Consider the following 16,162-nt stretch of genomic DNA (forward strand, 5'->3'; position numbering starts at 1 on the left):
GACTTTCAGGCTCCCTCTGTATGAACAAGTGCCTGTTATACAACTCAGTCAAAGTCCATGGCATCCTATCCCCTCTCACCTTCTCCTCTACACTAAAATTTACTAGCTGATGGGCTTCCCTCCTCACAGCTACTCATTCTCCTTATAACCCTGATATTCCAGCTATGCGCTCCCGTCCATGTCTCCCCGTTCGCTCTCCCTCTTCCTTCCTTCCTTCCTTCCTTCCTTCCTTCCTTCCTTCCTTCCTTCCTTCCTTCCTTCCTTCCCTTTTCTTTTCTTTTCTTTTCTTTCTTTCTTTTTTTAATTTTTGAAGCAGGGTTTCTCTATGTAGCCCTGGTTGTCCCTCTTTTTAGACCAGGCTGGCCTCGAACTCACAGAGATCCACCTGCCTCTGCCTCCTGAGTGCTAGGATTAAAGGTGTGCACCGCCACCACCCAGCTCAGAATGAATATATATGATATATATGATATGTATATATCATATATATCATATTTCTTCTCTTTTTAATTAATGCTTTTCAATTTTACCTACAGAGAGAGGAAGAACAACCTAGACTATTTATTTAATTTCACATTCGTTGGAGTCCAAGTTCCCCGTGACACCTCATGCTCTTTACAGAAGCTTTGCTAGTCAGCTGGGGTGGGGCAGGTGCTGTGCCTGGGGATTCTCACCACACACGGAGAAAGCCTCTATGGGGAGCCAGGACCCTGACCTTGAGAGGCAGCAGGTGGCTCAAATTGGAGACAAGCCCTTTCTGAACATCAAAATGAAACAATTGTTTCAGCTAGAGGAAAGGGCAGCCAGTTTAAGATTTACCTTCAAATTCAGTCTGGCTGTAACTGATATCTGCTCCAGTTGTCTGAAATACACATAAAAAGTAAACATTAGGGCTGGAGAAATGGCTCAGTGGTTAAGAGCACTGACTGCTCTTCCAGAGGTCCTGAGTTCAATTCCCAGCAACTACATGGTGGCTCACAGCCATCTATAATGAGACCCAGCGCCCCCTTCTGGCATTCAGGCACACATGGAAGGAATGTTGTACACATAATAAATAAATAAATCTTTAAAAAAAAAAGTAAACATTATTTGATGTATTCCTCTCAAGAATTTTAATTAGTACATTGAAAAAAATCATAAACTGTATTCTGGAAAATAGCTTGTCAGACTTAGTAGCCCTGCCGTTCTCCCAGGCTCTACACAAGCCATGGATCTTTGTTGCAGCCTCCTCCTGCCCTTCTACCCTTAAATGAGTGGGAAAACTCAGAGTCGGGTGAAAAGGCTGTTTTAAGTCATTCTTCAAACTAGGTGGTCACGCGCGCGCGCGCACACACACACACACATCCCTGTAACCTCAGCAGGACCGGCACCACAGGTTCTGGGCTACATGGAGACCCTGTGATCTATCTTTATTTCAAGTTTGTTCCTTCCTTCCCACAGTTCTGCACAAGCCCTTCTCTAGACTTTCTGCCTCACTCCATTGCCCTCCCTTCTTCCGCCTGTCTTTATTATTTCAGTCTTACAAACATGGCACATCTGTGAGCTTTGTTGGTGAGTGGTTGGGATGAGCCTGGACTATATCCTGGATGGTGTGGGCGCCGCTTCTGCTCTCATGGAAGTCCCAGTCTCCAAGAAAGACGTACATGAAGTGGAAATTAAGAAACAAATACCGATGTGGGTGCAGTGGTATGTACCTTTAGGCATAGCTACTGAGACAGGAGGATTGCTTGAGCGGAAGTTCTTCAGGGATAGCCTAGGTAATAGAGCAGTAAAGTAAGACAAGAGTGATGGGCCAATCATTATGTCAGCTCCCTGGAGGGGTATTTTAATTTGAGGCTACCCTGAGCCACATAATGGGCACCGGGACAGACAAACAGAAGCTGCCCAGTGAGTCCCTGTCTATGAAAACGATAAATAAGGAAATAGATAGGCTAGGATTTCATACAGTGGTAGAGTGCCTAGCATGCTAAAGGCCCTGAGTTTAATTGATTGCTAAAATTTTAAGCTTAGCACACACACATACGTATGTATTTACAATACATCTGTATCAGTGCTAACTTTTAAGTGGAGCGGCAGCAGAGCGGGGACTTTCTCCAGGGAGGGTCAGAAGGTGTCTTTAAAAGTGGTTAAACTGGCCAGGCATGGGTGGCACAGCCGGGTGGTGGTGGTGGCACATGGGCGCCTTTAACCTCAGTCCCGGCACTCGGGAGGCAGAGACAGCTGGATCTACAGATGAGTTCCAGGACAGGCTCCAAAGCTCCAGAGAAAGCCTGTCTTGAACAAAACAAACAAACAAGAAGTGGTTAGGCTGGTGGTCAGGTAGAGGAGGCCTTTGGTCATGGAGTGGTCCGAGCACCCAGGGCCACCGCGGGAGGAAGAGCGGGAAAGCATGCCCGAATGCCCTGCGTCTCTTCTACACTGGTGGCAGTTCTCAGCTCCACTGTCCCAGCTGACAAGCGTCTGGGGACATCTTTCTTAGCAGGATCACTTTTAATTGCTGGTCCCGGTCACGTCTGCCTGCCCCAAGCACTCCTCATTAGACTTCTTCATAAGTACACACCCCACTGTTTACTTGAAGTAATGGCCCCTGTTCTCTGACTCCTTCCCAAGAGAAAGAAAGTCGGCCTCTTAAAGGAGGGGATTTTTGTATGCTGTAATCTCAGCACTGGAGACGGCGAAGAAGAAGGGTTGCTGTAAATTCTAGGTCAATCTGGGTCACAGTGAGACTGTCCTAGCTAGGTTTCTGCTGCTGTGATAAAACACCGACCGAAAGCTGCGCAGTGGTGGCGCACGCCTTTAATCCCAGCACTCGGGAGGCAGAGGCAGGCGGATCTCTGTGAGTTCGAGGCCAGCCTGGTCTACAAAATGAGTTTGGGACAGCCTGTTACACAGAGAAACCCTGTCTCAAAAACCAAAACCAAACAAACAAACACTGACTGAAACCAACTTGAGGGTTAACTGGGTTTACACTCAGATCACAGTCAACCATTGAGGGAAGTCAGGAACCAGGGAGGAAGACGGCTTACTGGCTTCTTCCCCATGGCTTCCTACACTTGCTTATACAACAGAAACTGATAGAGGCTGTCATTCCGAACCACAGGCAAGCCTAGGGACCAATCTAATGGAGGCTGTTCTTACACTAAAGGACCCCTTCTCAGGTGATTCTAACCAGCACAGAGGCCCTGACTGAAAATAAATGAGTAATTAAAATTTAAAACTTTTTATTTAGTTTATTTTTTATTTATTTACTATTGGCTGGCCTGGAATTGACTGTATAGTCCAGCCTGGCCTTGAACTCACAGTTCTTACACCTCAGTCTCTTGAGTAGTGGGATTGCAGTCATGTACTAGCATGCCTGGATGATTGTACTGTCTAAATGTGGAGCATTACCGTGGTTCCCCAAAGCAGAGCCTTGTACGCAGGGCCACTAAGAGGTGCTGACTTCTGTTCTGTCACCCTGTCTCCCCGTTGTTGGCCTTGCACGCAAGCACCCCTACTCATTGAGCCACCTTGGGCCCTCCTAATTTTAAAAAATTAACACGTCAGTAGTAACAAATGTTCTTAATTCTCCTTCATTGGAGATTGTGGGGTTTTGGTTTTATCGTTGTTGTTGTTTTTCTGAAGTTTAGTTTTACTGTAAGGGGACAATAGTCTTTTTTCTTTCATTATTTAAAAGATGTTTTTGGGGCTGGAGAGATGGATGGCTCAGCAGTTAAGAACATTGACTCTTCTTCTAGAGGTCCTGAGTTCAATTCCCAGCAACCACATGGTGGCTCACAACCATCTACAATGAGATCTGGTGCCCTCTTCAGGGGTGCAGGTACACATGCAGGCAGAGTATTGTATTCATAATAAATAAATAAATAATTTAAAAAAAAATGATGTTGTTCTAGACTGGAATGTAGCTCAGCGGCAGAGCCCTTGCCTGGCATGCACCAGACCCTGGGCTTAGTTCCCAGTACTGCAAAATAAATAAATAGAAATAAAAGATTAAGAAAAAGGGGCATTGTTCTACCTTTTGGCTTCACAGTTTCTGATGAGAAATGCCCAGTCCACCATCACTGAAATGTTTCTTCCTAACATGTAGCTTGGCTGTGGTTTGGTTTTTGTCTTTTGAGACAAACTCTCGTGTATACTAGTTTGTCCTGGAATCCCTAGGTGATGGAAGATGACCATGAACTTCTGATCCTCTGCCTCCATCTCCCAAATGCTTGGATTACAAACCTGCACCAGCACGCCCGGATGGTGTGGTTCTAGGGTTAGGGTCCAGGGCTCGTGAGTGCTGGACAAGCACTCTGCCGGCTGAGCCACATCCCTAGCCCCTCAGTTTTCTTTTTCCTTTGCCCTTCGCTTTTGGCGTTTAGCTCTGTTATGGTGTGTCTAAGCATGTATTTCTCTGTTATGGTGTGTCTAAGCATATATTTCTGTGGGATTTACTGAGATTCCTTTTTGTTTGCTTAGAGTACCCGCCACCCCCCACCGTTTCCTTCCTTCCTCCTTCCTGAGGTAGGTCACTCTCGGTAGCCCGACTTTTGATATTCTTTCCGTCTCAGCCTCTTGGGTACTGAGATGCTTGACGTGCGCTATTGTGCCCAGAGTAGAGTTATCTATTGATTATTTTGAATTTATATATCGATTGTATAAGCTTGGGATGTAGTTGGACAATAGAGTATTTTCCTAGTAGGAAGGCCTTGGGTTAAAGCCACAGTGATATGCGTTAGCAGAGCATGGTAGCATCTACCAATAATCCTGACACTTAAGAGGGAAGTCAAGGTAGGAGGACCATCCTGGACTGTATTTATTGAGTTACAGACCAGCTTAGGCTACACAAGACCCCATCTTTATTTGTTTGTTTGTTTGTTTGTTTGTTTTTTCAAGACAGGGTTTCTCTGAAAAGTCCTGGCTGTCCTGGAACTCACTTTGTAGAACAAGCTGACCTCAAACTCAATGAGATCTGCCTACCTCTGCCTCCCAAGTGCTGCATTTAAAGGTGTGTGCCACCACTGCCACTTTTATTTATTTGTTATATATACAGTGTTCTGCCTGCATGTATGCCTGCACATCAGAAGAGGGCACCAGATCTCATTATGGATGGTTGTGAGTCACCATGTGGTTGCTGGGAATTGAACTCAGGACCTCTGGAATGTCTCTAGCCCGAGACCCCATCTTTAAACATGAAGAAGCCTTCTGTCTTAAAGGGGTACCACATTATGTTTCAGTTCATGTGTTGACCCCGTGGCGTTTGAACCAGGGAAACATCTGTTTCCTCAACACTCAGCCCTTCTTGGTGGTAAACCTCAGACTCCCTCCTGGCGTTTGCTGTGTGGGTCTGAGATCATCTCCTGTACTGCTAACCCTGCTGAGCAATAGCTCTTGATTTGGGGGTGCTGGGGATCTGACCCAGGGCCTTGTGCATGATTCCAAGAACCCCTAAATTCCAGGGTTTTTTTTTTTTTCTTTCACTGGTGAAACTTTATTGTAATTTTATTTCTCAAGGGATAGTTCTTCTGATATTTATCCTCCTCCCGTGACTCAAATGAGAGGGCCCTTACTTTCTTCTTATTTTTCCATGATCCTAGAAGCTATGTTTTTCCCATTTGCTTCTTCAGTCTTTTTTCAGATAATCTGTCATTGTGCCTCCTGTTTTACTGATTTTCCCTCTGTCATCTCCATCTTCTGAGCCCATCCAGTGACCTCATATTTTTATTGTATTTTTCATTTCTAAAATATCTTTGTTTGGCTGGTCTCCATCTCTTCTTCTTTTTTAATTGGAGAAGAGAACTTTTTAAAGATTTATTTTGATTTTATGTATATGTTTGCACCATATGTGCTTGGGCCTTCAGAGGCCAGAAGAAGACCCCAGATTCCCCAGGAGCTGAAGTTACAGACAGCTGATGTGCCATGTGGATGCTGGGAATCAAACCTGAGTCCCCACAAAAACAGCCAGTGATTTTAACCGCTGATCCATTTCTCCAGCTCCCTTCTGGTTTTTGTTTTTTTTTCCTTTTTCCTGAACTCTCTGTCTTTTGTTTCAAGTCTATTTCTCAGACAGTGGCCATAATAGCTGCCTTGAAGTTTTTCCTCTGATAATCTCAATGTCTATGGCATCTTAGATTTATTGTCTATTTCCTTTGCAAGAAAGAAAATTAATTAATTTTAAGGTGTTTCTGATGTTATACTATTTATGAGACTCTTGTTTAAAACCTGTAGGGAATTTTGAAATTTTAAAGTTTTCCTTTTTTAAATTAATGTTTTATTTATTTGTTTTATGCTCATGAATGTTTGCCTGGCCCCCATGGAGATCAGAAAAGGCTGTCAGACCCCTTAGAACTGGAATTATGAATGGGCGCTAACCATCCCATTAGCTGGGAGCTGCACCTAGTAATAGGTTTTCTATATGTAGTAATAGGTTTCTCCATCTACGCGGTAAGCCAGATCAAGCGGAATTGAAAAAGAAAAAGAACGGGTATATGTGAGCAAAGCAACTCCCTGATGGATCCTCCAGCCCCCGAGATTGGGGCTGGCGAAGTTACAGGAGCTTATATACCCTGTAAGCATAACCTGGGTTTGTGCCCAAGTCAAAAGCTGACTGCTTTAGGTGGGTCTTGGGCTACTAGCAACTTCAGGGGAGGAGCTGCTACAGCTGCCAAGAAAGCAAAGCTGGGCTTTTGGGCACCTTTTCTTTCTTGGGGATTCTCTGAGAAGGTGGGGTTTGGAGAGAGAGGCATGGGGCTTTCCGGATCAAGCAGGAGTGAGCTGGAGGTTCCAGCCAAACACCCTCTGCAAGATCAACAGGAGCTCCCAGCCACTGAGCCAGCCCTGCAGCCCCTGAAGTTGTTCTTCTAGGAAGTACATTTGGATGTTTCCATTGTCCTTCATGTTTGCTCCGCTTTTCTTTTTGTCTTTGGCTCCGTCTTTCACTTGTGCCACCTGGCGGCAGGTCTTGGCAGTGTTCAGCCTAGAGGTTTGTTCTCCGTGAGTCTGGTTTTTTCTGTGGTCAGATCTTCTCAGGGGCAGCTCTGTGTGGAGAGGGAGGTCAAGCCTTTAAAAAAGATCTTGAATGCCTTTCTTTCAGGGATCTCCCTGGCAGTTTGGCCTGCTGCGCCCTGGTGTCCTGACTAGGTAGTGTGTTTCAGTCTCCCTCTGCTGAACACATTCTGCAACTACAAGGCAAGGAGAGGAAGACAGAAAAAGGAAGCCTTTTCTGTGCTCTTGAAACAACCAGGACGTGGCCACTCCTAGGTATGGGTTGAAGTGAAAGTTTATTGTAGATCAAAGGAAGAGCATGGCCAGGGGCATCTAGACTGAACTGGGCCACGAGAGGAGAGAGAGACAGAGACAGAGAGACAGAGAGAGACAGAGGGAGGAAGAGAAGAGAAAAGGGTCAAGAGAGGAGTCATGGGCCAAAATGCCAGGAGACCACACAGCCAAACTGGCTGAGATTATATAGGGCAGAGCAGTTAGTGGGGAAGGGGCCGTGAAGGGTAGGGGCTGGAGAGTTCAGGTAGGGGGTGGGGTGGGAAGTGCTGAGGAGCCAGAACTTTGTAACAGGTCAGGACTGAGGGCAGCTCAGGGCCAGAGTCCTCCTTGATATGTTAAATAGGTACTCAGATAGTTATTTGTCCCAGGTTAGAGACCTAACACCCTCCCTTACCACTTTCCAGTTCCTTCCCACCTCCCTTCCTACTTGGATCCATTCCCTTTCTGTCTCTCATTAGAAAACAAACAGTTATCTAAATGATAATAATAAAATATAATAAGATAAAACAAAAACCAACATATTAGAATTGGACAAGACAAACAGAAGGAAAAAAGAGTCTAAGAGAAGGCGTAAGAATCAGAGACTCTTGTTTGGACACTCAGGAATCCCATTAAGACAGTACACTGAAAGCCATACTATTAAAAAATATATTTTTGTTTTTATTTTTTCGAGACTGGGTTTCCTCTGTAGCTTTGGAACCTGTCCTGAACTAGCTCTTATAGACCAGGCTGTCCCTGAACTCCCAGAGATCTACCTGCCTCTGCCTTCTGAGTGCTGGAATTAAAGGTATGCGCCACCACCTGCCCAGCAAAGAATATTTTTAATTTTATGCCAGGCATAGCAGTGCACACCTTTAATCCCAGCAGAGGCAGGTGGGTATCTGTGAGTTCAAATCTTGCCTGGTCTACCTGGGTACCCTGTGCCTTTAAGAGACAAGTCCTGCCCACTCCCAATCCCTCCTGCCCACCAGGCAAGGGGATCTCCCTCCTCCTCTCCAGCCAGCTTTCTTACTCTCTCTCTCTCTGTAGAAGTGGCTTCTGCCTCTCTCCCTTCTCCCCCACTTCTTCCCCTTCTCCCCTTCTTTCTTCTCTTTCCCTCTCTCTTCATACCACCCCCCCCAAATAAACTATATCCAAGTTCTCTCCACATGGCGTGTCTGTCTCTCTCCCCCCGCAGGGCACCCATGCAGCCTAGGGTCACCAGCATCATGAATGATAACATACAGAATAGCTATGGTTGCATAGTGAGACCCTGTCTTTAAAAAAAAAAAAAAGGTTTTAAGCCAGGTGGTGGTGGGGCACACACCTTTAATCCCAGCACTCGGGAGGCAGAGGCAGTTGGATCTCTGAGTTTGAGGCCAGCCTGGTCTACAAGAGCTAGTTTCAGGAAAGGCTCCAAAGCTACATAGAGCCGGGCGGTGGTGGCGCACGCCTTTAATCCCAGCACTTGGGAGGCAGAGGCAGGTGAATCTCTGTGAGTTCGAGACCAGCCTGGTCTACAAGAGCTAGTTCCAGGACAGGCTCCAAAGCCACAGAGAAACCCTGTCTCAAAAAACCAAAAAAAAAAAAAAAAACCAAAAAAAAAAAACAAAGCTACATAGAGAAGCTGTGTCTTGAAAACCAAAAAAAAAAAAAGAAAAAAAAAAAACAACGAAGAAAAAAGTTTTAATTTCTTCTCCTAACTTTAAAAAGATGTATTTATTTATTTAATCTGTGTACATGTTTTACTTGCACATACATCTGTGCATCGTATATGTACCTGGTGCCCTTTGAGGCTAGAAGAAGCAATGGATGCCCAGGAACTAGAATTATCTCAAAAAAAAAAAAAAAAAAAAAAAAAAGGCACATGGTTGTAATCACAGAAGCAGAATGAGTAGTCATTCAAGGCCATCCTTGGCTACATATCAAGTTTTAGGGCAGCAGCCTGGGCTACATGAGACACTTAAAAAAAATGCTACCTCGTTCACAGAGGATCAAGTTCATGGTTTATATCTAACTGACCAATGAGAAGTCTTTGATATAGTAAACAGGGAAGTGAGACCCAAACTGTCATGGAAACCACCAAAATAGCTAAAACGAAAAGTTGGCAATGCTGACAATAATGACTGGGAAGCAGATGAAGTCACTGGAATCTTGAACCAACCGAGAGGAATCTTAAATTAATACAACCACTTTAGATAGTTGTTCAACATTCTTGCCAAAGCTAGTTGTAAATGTGAGGCTCCTTTAACTAGCCATTCCGTTCATTGGTATTGGTAAACAGAAAATGTCTGTCACTTCCTCTAAAAAGACTGCACACAACTGTGCAGCATGGCCAAACACCAGGAGCTCTCCACATTCTTGTGGAATGGATTTATGGGCTACGGAATCTCACAGTGAAATTCTGTGTGGCGTGAGAATGAGTGAGCTACACACACCTGTGGTGACGAGTGGCTCTCAGAGGCAGGGTGTTAAACGAGATTCGTCTCCATCTAGGTATGGGTTCCCTATGTGGCTTTAGACAGAGCTTGCTTGCCGTAGGCCACTTTTCTGTCCTTCCAGCTGCTCCCCAAATAACCTCACAGAGACTTGATATTTACAAATACCCAGCTGATAGCTTAGGCTTGTTTTTCCGCTTGCTCTTATATCTTAAATCCACCAGTTTCTATTCACTGTGTGCTGCCTCAGTTCTGTTTACTTCATGTACGTGTTTCCCATCCTGCTCACTGTGCATCTCATGGCATCTCCTCTGACTCCACCCTTCTCCCCAGCGGTCTCTCTGCCCTGGAATCTCATGGCATCTCCTCTGACTCCACCCTTCTCTCCAGCATTCTCTCTGCCCTGGAATCTCATGGCACCTCCTCTGACTCCACCCTTCTCTCCAGCGTTCTCTCTGCCCTGGAGTTCCTGCCTAGCCATTGGCGAATCAGCTTTTTATTAAAAATGAGAGCAACCCATCGTCACCGTGTACAGAAGGATTATTCCACAGCAGCTTGCCGTGTACAAGACCCTGGCTCTTTTGTCTTTTGGTCCACAGCACTAGACAAGAGAGTGCTGTTGATCTTGTGCTTTTTTTCTTTTTTTAAACAGGGTTTCTCTGTATAGTCTTGGCTATTTGTATCTTTTCCTTTTCTCTCTTCTTCCCACTTCTTATAGCCCTGTCTGGCTTTGAATTTGATATGTAGTATATATAACTGAAGATGCCCTCCTGCTTCAGTCTCCTAGATTTGAACATTTTCCTCCATATGACATACACTTCGGTACAAACTTTAATGAATGAATTAAGGCTTGATTCCTTTTGTTTGTTTGGTTTGTAAAGGAGTGACCTTTAGTCTATTATTGCTCCCTTATTGAACTCATGAAATTAATTTTTTTCACTTGATCCACTGGGATCCACTTGATCAAGGGTTCCTTGGGTGTGTTTATTCTTGATCAAGTGGATCCCATTGGATCAAGTGAAAAAAGCTTATATAGGTAGAGGATTTCTATGTCAAGAAAACTGGGCTGTCTCTTATCTCTGAATCTTCTTTTATTGTTGAGTTTGTGTGTGTGCATGTGCGTGTGCATGTGTGTATGTGTGTGTATACTGAGAATCAAAGCCGTAGAATTCCTGCATATTAAACACACTGACGTACCTACTCGCTGTACCACTGAGCTATATTGCCAGCCAAAGGAGAATAATCTTTGGTTTGTTGTTTTGAGACAGGATCTTAGGCTAGCCTTCAACCTGAGGTTCTTCTGCCTCAGCTTTCCAAATGCTGAGATTGCAGCACCCTGCCCAGTTAGGAATAATGTTGAATGACAACAATAAGCAACAAACAAAAACAACCCATAGGATGGATTCCCTACCTTTACCCAAATATCCCTAATGAAAAACATAAGGCCTGCTGCTACAGAACTTACCTGAAGGACCTGTAGGGGAGTCTCTCTTGTCCAAACCTTTGCTGGAAATCTTTGCACAGTGCACAGAGGTCAGGCAGAATGCATCTTGTGTTGATCCTTTTAAAGAAGAGCTTTTACATTCTAGTCCTAATTCGTGGGGGCCCTCTAACTGCTGGTTGTGTAACCTGATTCTGTTTGTCCTTCCCTCACCCTCTTCCTTTTGTTTTAGGGTTTTGTTGTTGTTCTTGTGTTTGTTTTTGCAGATCTTTTCACAGATGCCGCTGAGACTGAAAAAATGGCCCTGAGCCTGGAAGACTCAGAAGGGGTTTATTTTGTGCCCTCGTTTAATGGATTACAGGTATTCTTTAACAGAATTAACATGAAAGGTACATTCTAGGATGAGGAAACTATGCTGAGTTAGCACAGATTCTGTAGGCAAGCAGTGCATTCTCTAAGACCCTGATGGTTTGGCTGCAGTGATAGAATTCAGCTGCTGTCGACTTTCAGCTCTAAACCTAAAAGTTAGCAAGTTTGTCATAGAACATTTAATATGGCTTAAGGTTGGGTTATAAATAGGCACTTCTGAGCTGTTGGGCTGTAAAAGGGGCTTTTTCTGTCCTACCTGGTCCCGAGACCCTTTTAAAATAATCACTCAGAAACTTAATATCAATTATGAACTGTTTGGCCTATTAGCTCAGGCTTATTATTAACTAGCTCTTACAACTAAATCAACCCATTTCTATTAGTCTATATTTTACCATGGGGCTCATGGATTGTTACCTCACATCTTGCTTCCCCAGTGACTGTTGGCATCTCCTTGACTTTGCCCTTCTCCCTTATCTCTGCTTGGATTTCCCACCTGACTCTTATTCTGCCTGGCTATTGGCCAAATCAGCTTCTTTATTTACCAATGGTAATAAAATATATTCACAGCTTACAGAGGGGTTATCCCACAGCATTTCCTCCTTTCTTTCTTTCATTTCATTTCTTTTCTTTTCTTTTTTTTTGATTTTCGAGACAGGGTTTCTCTGTGGCTTTGGAGCCTGTCCTGGAACTAGCTCTTGTAGACCAGGCTGGCCTCGAACTCACAGAGATCTGCCTGCCTTTGCCTTCCAAGTGATGGGATTAAAGGCATGGGCCACCACCGTCCAGCTCCTTTCTTTCCAATCAATTAGAATTTTAACATAGTAACACTGCATACAATAAAACAGTTATTAAGTAAGAATAACAGTTACGATATTTAGTTTATTTGTATTTGACAAATTTAGAAAAAATAATTATCCTGTCTTGGTGAGTCTAAAATTTTATATATCTAATTTATCTTTTTATCATAACTAGAAAAGCTATAATTATAACTATTTAGTTTTCAACTCCATCAAAGACCTGAGAAGGAATTAATATTACCTGAGTAAGAAGGAAGTTCAAGCCGGGCGGTGGTGGCGCACGCCTTTAATCCCAGCACTTGGGAGGCAGAGGCAGGCGGATCTCTGTGAGTTCGAGACCAGCCTGGTCTACAGAGCTAGTTCCAGGACAGGCTCCAAAGCCACAGAGAAACCCTGTCTCGAAAAACCAAAAAAAAAAAAAAAAAAAAAAAAAAAAAAAGAAGGAAGTTCAAGCAAGTGACTTTGAAAAAAATACAAGAAATGACAGAAACAGCTGGCTACCTGGACATTCTCCCAAGGTTTTTTTTTTTTTGTTTTGTTTTGTTTTTTTTGTAACATTGGGGCATCCAACTTGGGCTATAGGCCTAGAATATTTGACAGACTGCTTTCAGAAGCAGGAAGATTTGAAGGACTGTCCTACCCTGTCTCAGCAAGGTTCACCAGTCGCTTTTCCTTGTGTCCGGATTGGACAACGTGATACTGTCAGTAGTCAAGGCAAGGGCAGTTTTTTCCCAATAGGTCAGTTTTGCCAAGAAGAAAACAAACTCCATATGGAGTGTCTTCAGTGCCCATTATCCTTTTGGGAGTAGATCAGTGCTGCCAGGAGAAGTCATTTCTTACATCAACAGAATTATTAGTTATTAAAACATTTTAAATGCTATATTTGATGTGTATGAAGATTACCTGTCTTTGTGGAATATATCTTTGCATACTTAGAAAACCTAACTAACATGACTATGAGTTTGACAAACATGGATGATTATTAACCTGTAATTCTTATTAACCTGTACAGCTTAAAGGCTAAAGCTTCACATACAGTGTGTATCAGCAAATGGGTATTCTTTACTTAAGAGAACGTATTGTGGAGAACGAGAAAAAGTCACTGGCCCTGGTAGTACACAACTTTAATCCCAGCACTAGCACTGTGGAGGCAGAGGCAGGAAGATTCTGTAAACTCGAGGCTGGCTAGGACTTCATACAGAGACCTTGTCTCAAAAATAAAACAAAAAAGAAATAGAAAAAAATGACATTTTGGTACGCACACATAGCTATGTATTTATTCTAAAATGTCTCTTTAGGTTTCGTTAGCTTTTTTCCAAAAATCAATCTTACATTTCAGCTTTTATGGTAGATATTGGCTCTTTTGCCTGATCAAAAGTGATCTCAGGCCAGGCAGTGGTGGCGCACGCCTTTAATCCCAGCACTCAGGAGGCAAAGGCAGGCGGATCTCTGAGTTCGAGGCCATCCTAGTCTACAAGAGTTAATTCCAAGCCGGGCGGTGGTGGCGCACGCCTTTAATCTCAGCACTCGGGAGGCAGAGGCAGGCGGATCTCTGTGAGTTCGAGACCAGCCTGGTCTACAAGAGCTAGTTCCAGGACAGGCTCCAAAACCACAGAGAAACCCTGCCTCGAAAAACAAAAAAAAAAAACAAAAAAAAAAAAGAGTTAATTCTAGGACAGGCTCCAAAGCTACAGAGAAACCCTGTCTCGGAAAACAAACAAACAAAGCAATCTCAGTAAAAGGCCTGACTTTGAAATACTTATCTTTATAGCTAATTAACAGAGTTGTGCTTGCCTCTGACTTAGAATGCTATCACAAAGATGTAGGAAATTTTCAGGTGTAGAATTAAGAATAAAATTAACCGGGCATGGTAGCACAGGCCTTTAATCCCAGTACTCAAGAGACAGAGGCAAGCGAATCTCTGTGAGTTTGAGGCCAGCCTGGTCTACAGAGGGAGTTCCAGGACTGCCAAGGCTACACAGAGAAACCCTGTCTCCAAAACAAAACAAGCAAGCAAAAGTAAGTTCTAGGACAGCCAGAACTGTTACAAAGAGAAACCCTGTGTCAAAACCAAAACATACAAAAAGCAAAAAATACTCCTTAAAAAAAGCAGCTCCTAGCCGGGCGGTGGTGGCGCACGCCTTTAATCCCGCACTAGGGAGGCAGAGGCAGGCGGATCTCTGTGAGTTTGAGACCAGCCTGGTCTACAAGTGCTAGGTCCAGGACAGGCTCCAAAACCACAGAGAAACCCTGTCTCGAAAAAGACAAAAAAAAAAAAAAAAAAAAAAAAAGCAGTTCCTGTAAACATTTTTCAGGTCTGGGGAAGTAGAATGTAACTCTATTAATAAAGCACTTATCTAGATGCATTAAGTCCTGACTTGATCTCCAGTATTATATAGAACAGGACATGGTGGTGCACGCTTGTAGGGTTGAGGGAAAACCATTCTCGGAGATTTTATAGTGGCTTTGTTTTCACAGCATCTCTATAACTTCTCAGCGGGCCACGTACCTCTAAATAACACGGAGCATACAGTTTACAAGGGGTAAGGGAGGGATTCAGCTTGCTGCACTTCCAGAGGCCTAGCTAGCATTCGCTTCCTAGGCCACAATAGCCTGTAATTCGAGCTCCAGGGGATCCAGTGCCCCCTTCTGGCACTTACAAGTACCTACACACATATGGCATATATCCACAAAAACATAGGCTGTACATAAAAATTTAAAAACCAATCTGAAAACCTGGATCTTAAGCCTGTACTCTCAGACTTGTGAGAAGGGAGCAGGATTGGGGGTTCAAGGCTATGCCTACATAGTGAATTCAAGGCTAAATTTGCCTATGTAAGAACTCTATCAAAAGACAACAGCCAAATACGTTGGCATATACCTTAAATCTCAGCTCTTAGGAGGCAGAAGCAGGTGGATTTTGGTGAGTTTGAGGACAGCCTCATCTATATAATGAGTTCCAGGCCAGTTGGGGCTACATGGTGAGACCCTGTTTCAAAATAAATAAATAAATAAAAAGTTATCTTGCTTAATCAGCTCTTTGGATGTAATTTATTTTAAATTATTTAAATAGTATTCTTCTACCATGGCTGTGTTTTATGATACATGAAACACAGATGAAATTTAGAACATAAATGATATTCTTTTCTCTCTTCTTCAGGCCCCATTGAATGATCCCTGTGCATGTGCCTCTTTTATGGGTTTGAAACATTCCACCAGTAAATACCATCTTGTCCGAGCGATACTGGAGTCGATAGCTTTCAGGTAAGGTGTGCCGAAACTTCCTCTGCCACCTTTGTGCTTCGTCATTTCCTGGAGATTTGCTGCCAAATGGAAATTTTTCCCCAGAAAGGATTCTTTTTAAATGCATGTTTCTTTATTTTGTGTGTGTATGTGAGTGCTTGAATATATGTATGATACGTGCTGCATTCATGCAGAAGTTCTCAGAGGCCAGAAGATGTGCTGGATCTCCGGGAATTGGAGTTACAGACAGATGTGAGCTGTGATGTGGGCGCTGAGAACTGAACCAGGTCCTCTGCAAGAACAGTTAGTGCTCTTAACTGCTGAACCATCTCTCCAGCCTCTCAATTCAGTGTATAGTATATATGATATTATTTGTTCTTGTGGCTGTATTTAATAGTACCAGTACCACCTAAAAATGGAATGTTTTTAAAGAGAGCCCAGGCTGTGAGTATAACTCAGTAATAGAGCTTATACTTTGTGTATATGAGAGTCTGAATTTTTTTTTTTTTTTTTTTTTTTTTTTGGTTTTTCGAGACAGGGTTTCTCTGTGGCTTTGGAGCCTGTCCTGGAACTAGCTCTGTAGACCAGGCTGGTCTCGAACTCACAGAGATCCGCCTGCCTCTGCCTCCCGAGTGCTG

At 43.6% G+C, this 16,162-nt stretch overlaps 1 protein-coding gene across 1 annotated transcript in view; it reads left to right on the forward strand.

Annotated features, from left to right (window-relative positions):
* Gk5 (glycerol kinase 5) overlaps positions 1–16,162 on the forward strand; it is a 68,583-nt gene that overhangs the window by 45,994 nt on the left and 6,427 nt on the right. The window contains exons 12-13 of the mRNA XM_057768017.1: positions 11,382–11,476; positions 15,442–15,545. Coding sequence (XP_057624000.1) covers positions 11,382–11,476; positions 15,442–15,545 — 199 coding nt within the window. The remainder of the gene's footprint in view (positions 1–11,381; positions 11,477–15,441; positions 15,546–16,162) is intronic.

Source organism: Chionomys nivalis, chromosome 4 (genome assembly GCF_950005125.1).
Source record: "Chionomys nivalis chromosome 4, mChiNiv1.1, whole genome shotgun sequence".
Taxonomy (NCBI): Eukaryota; Metazoa; Chordata; class Mammalia; order Rodentia; family Cricetidae; genus Chionomys; species Chionomys nivalis.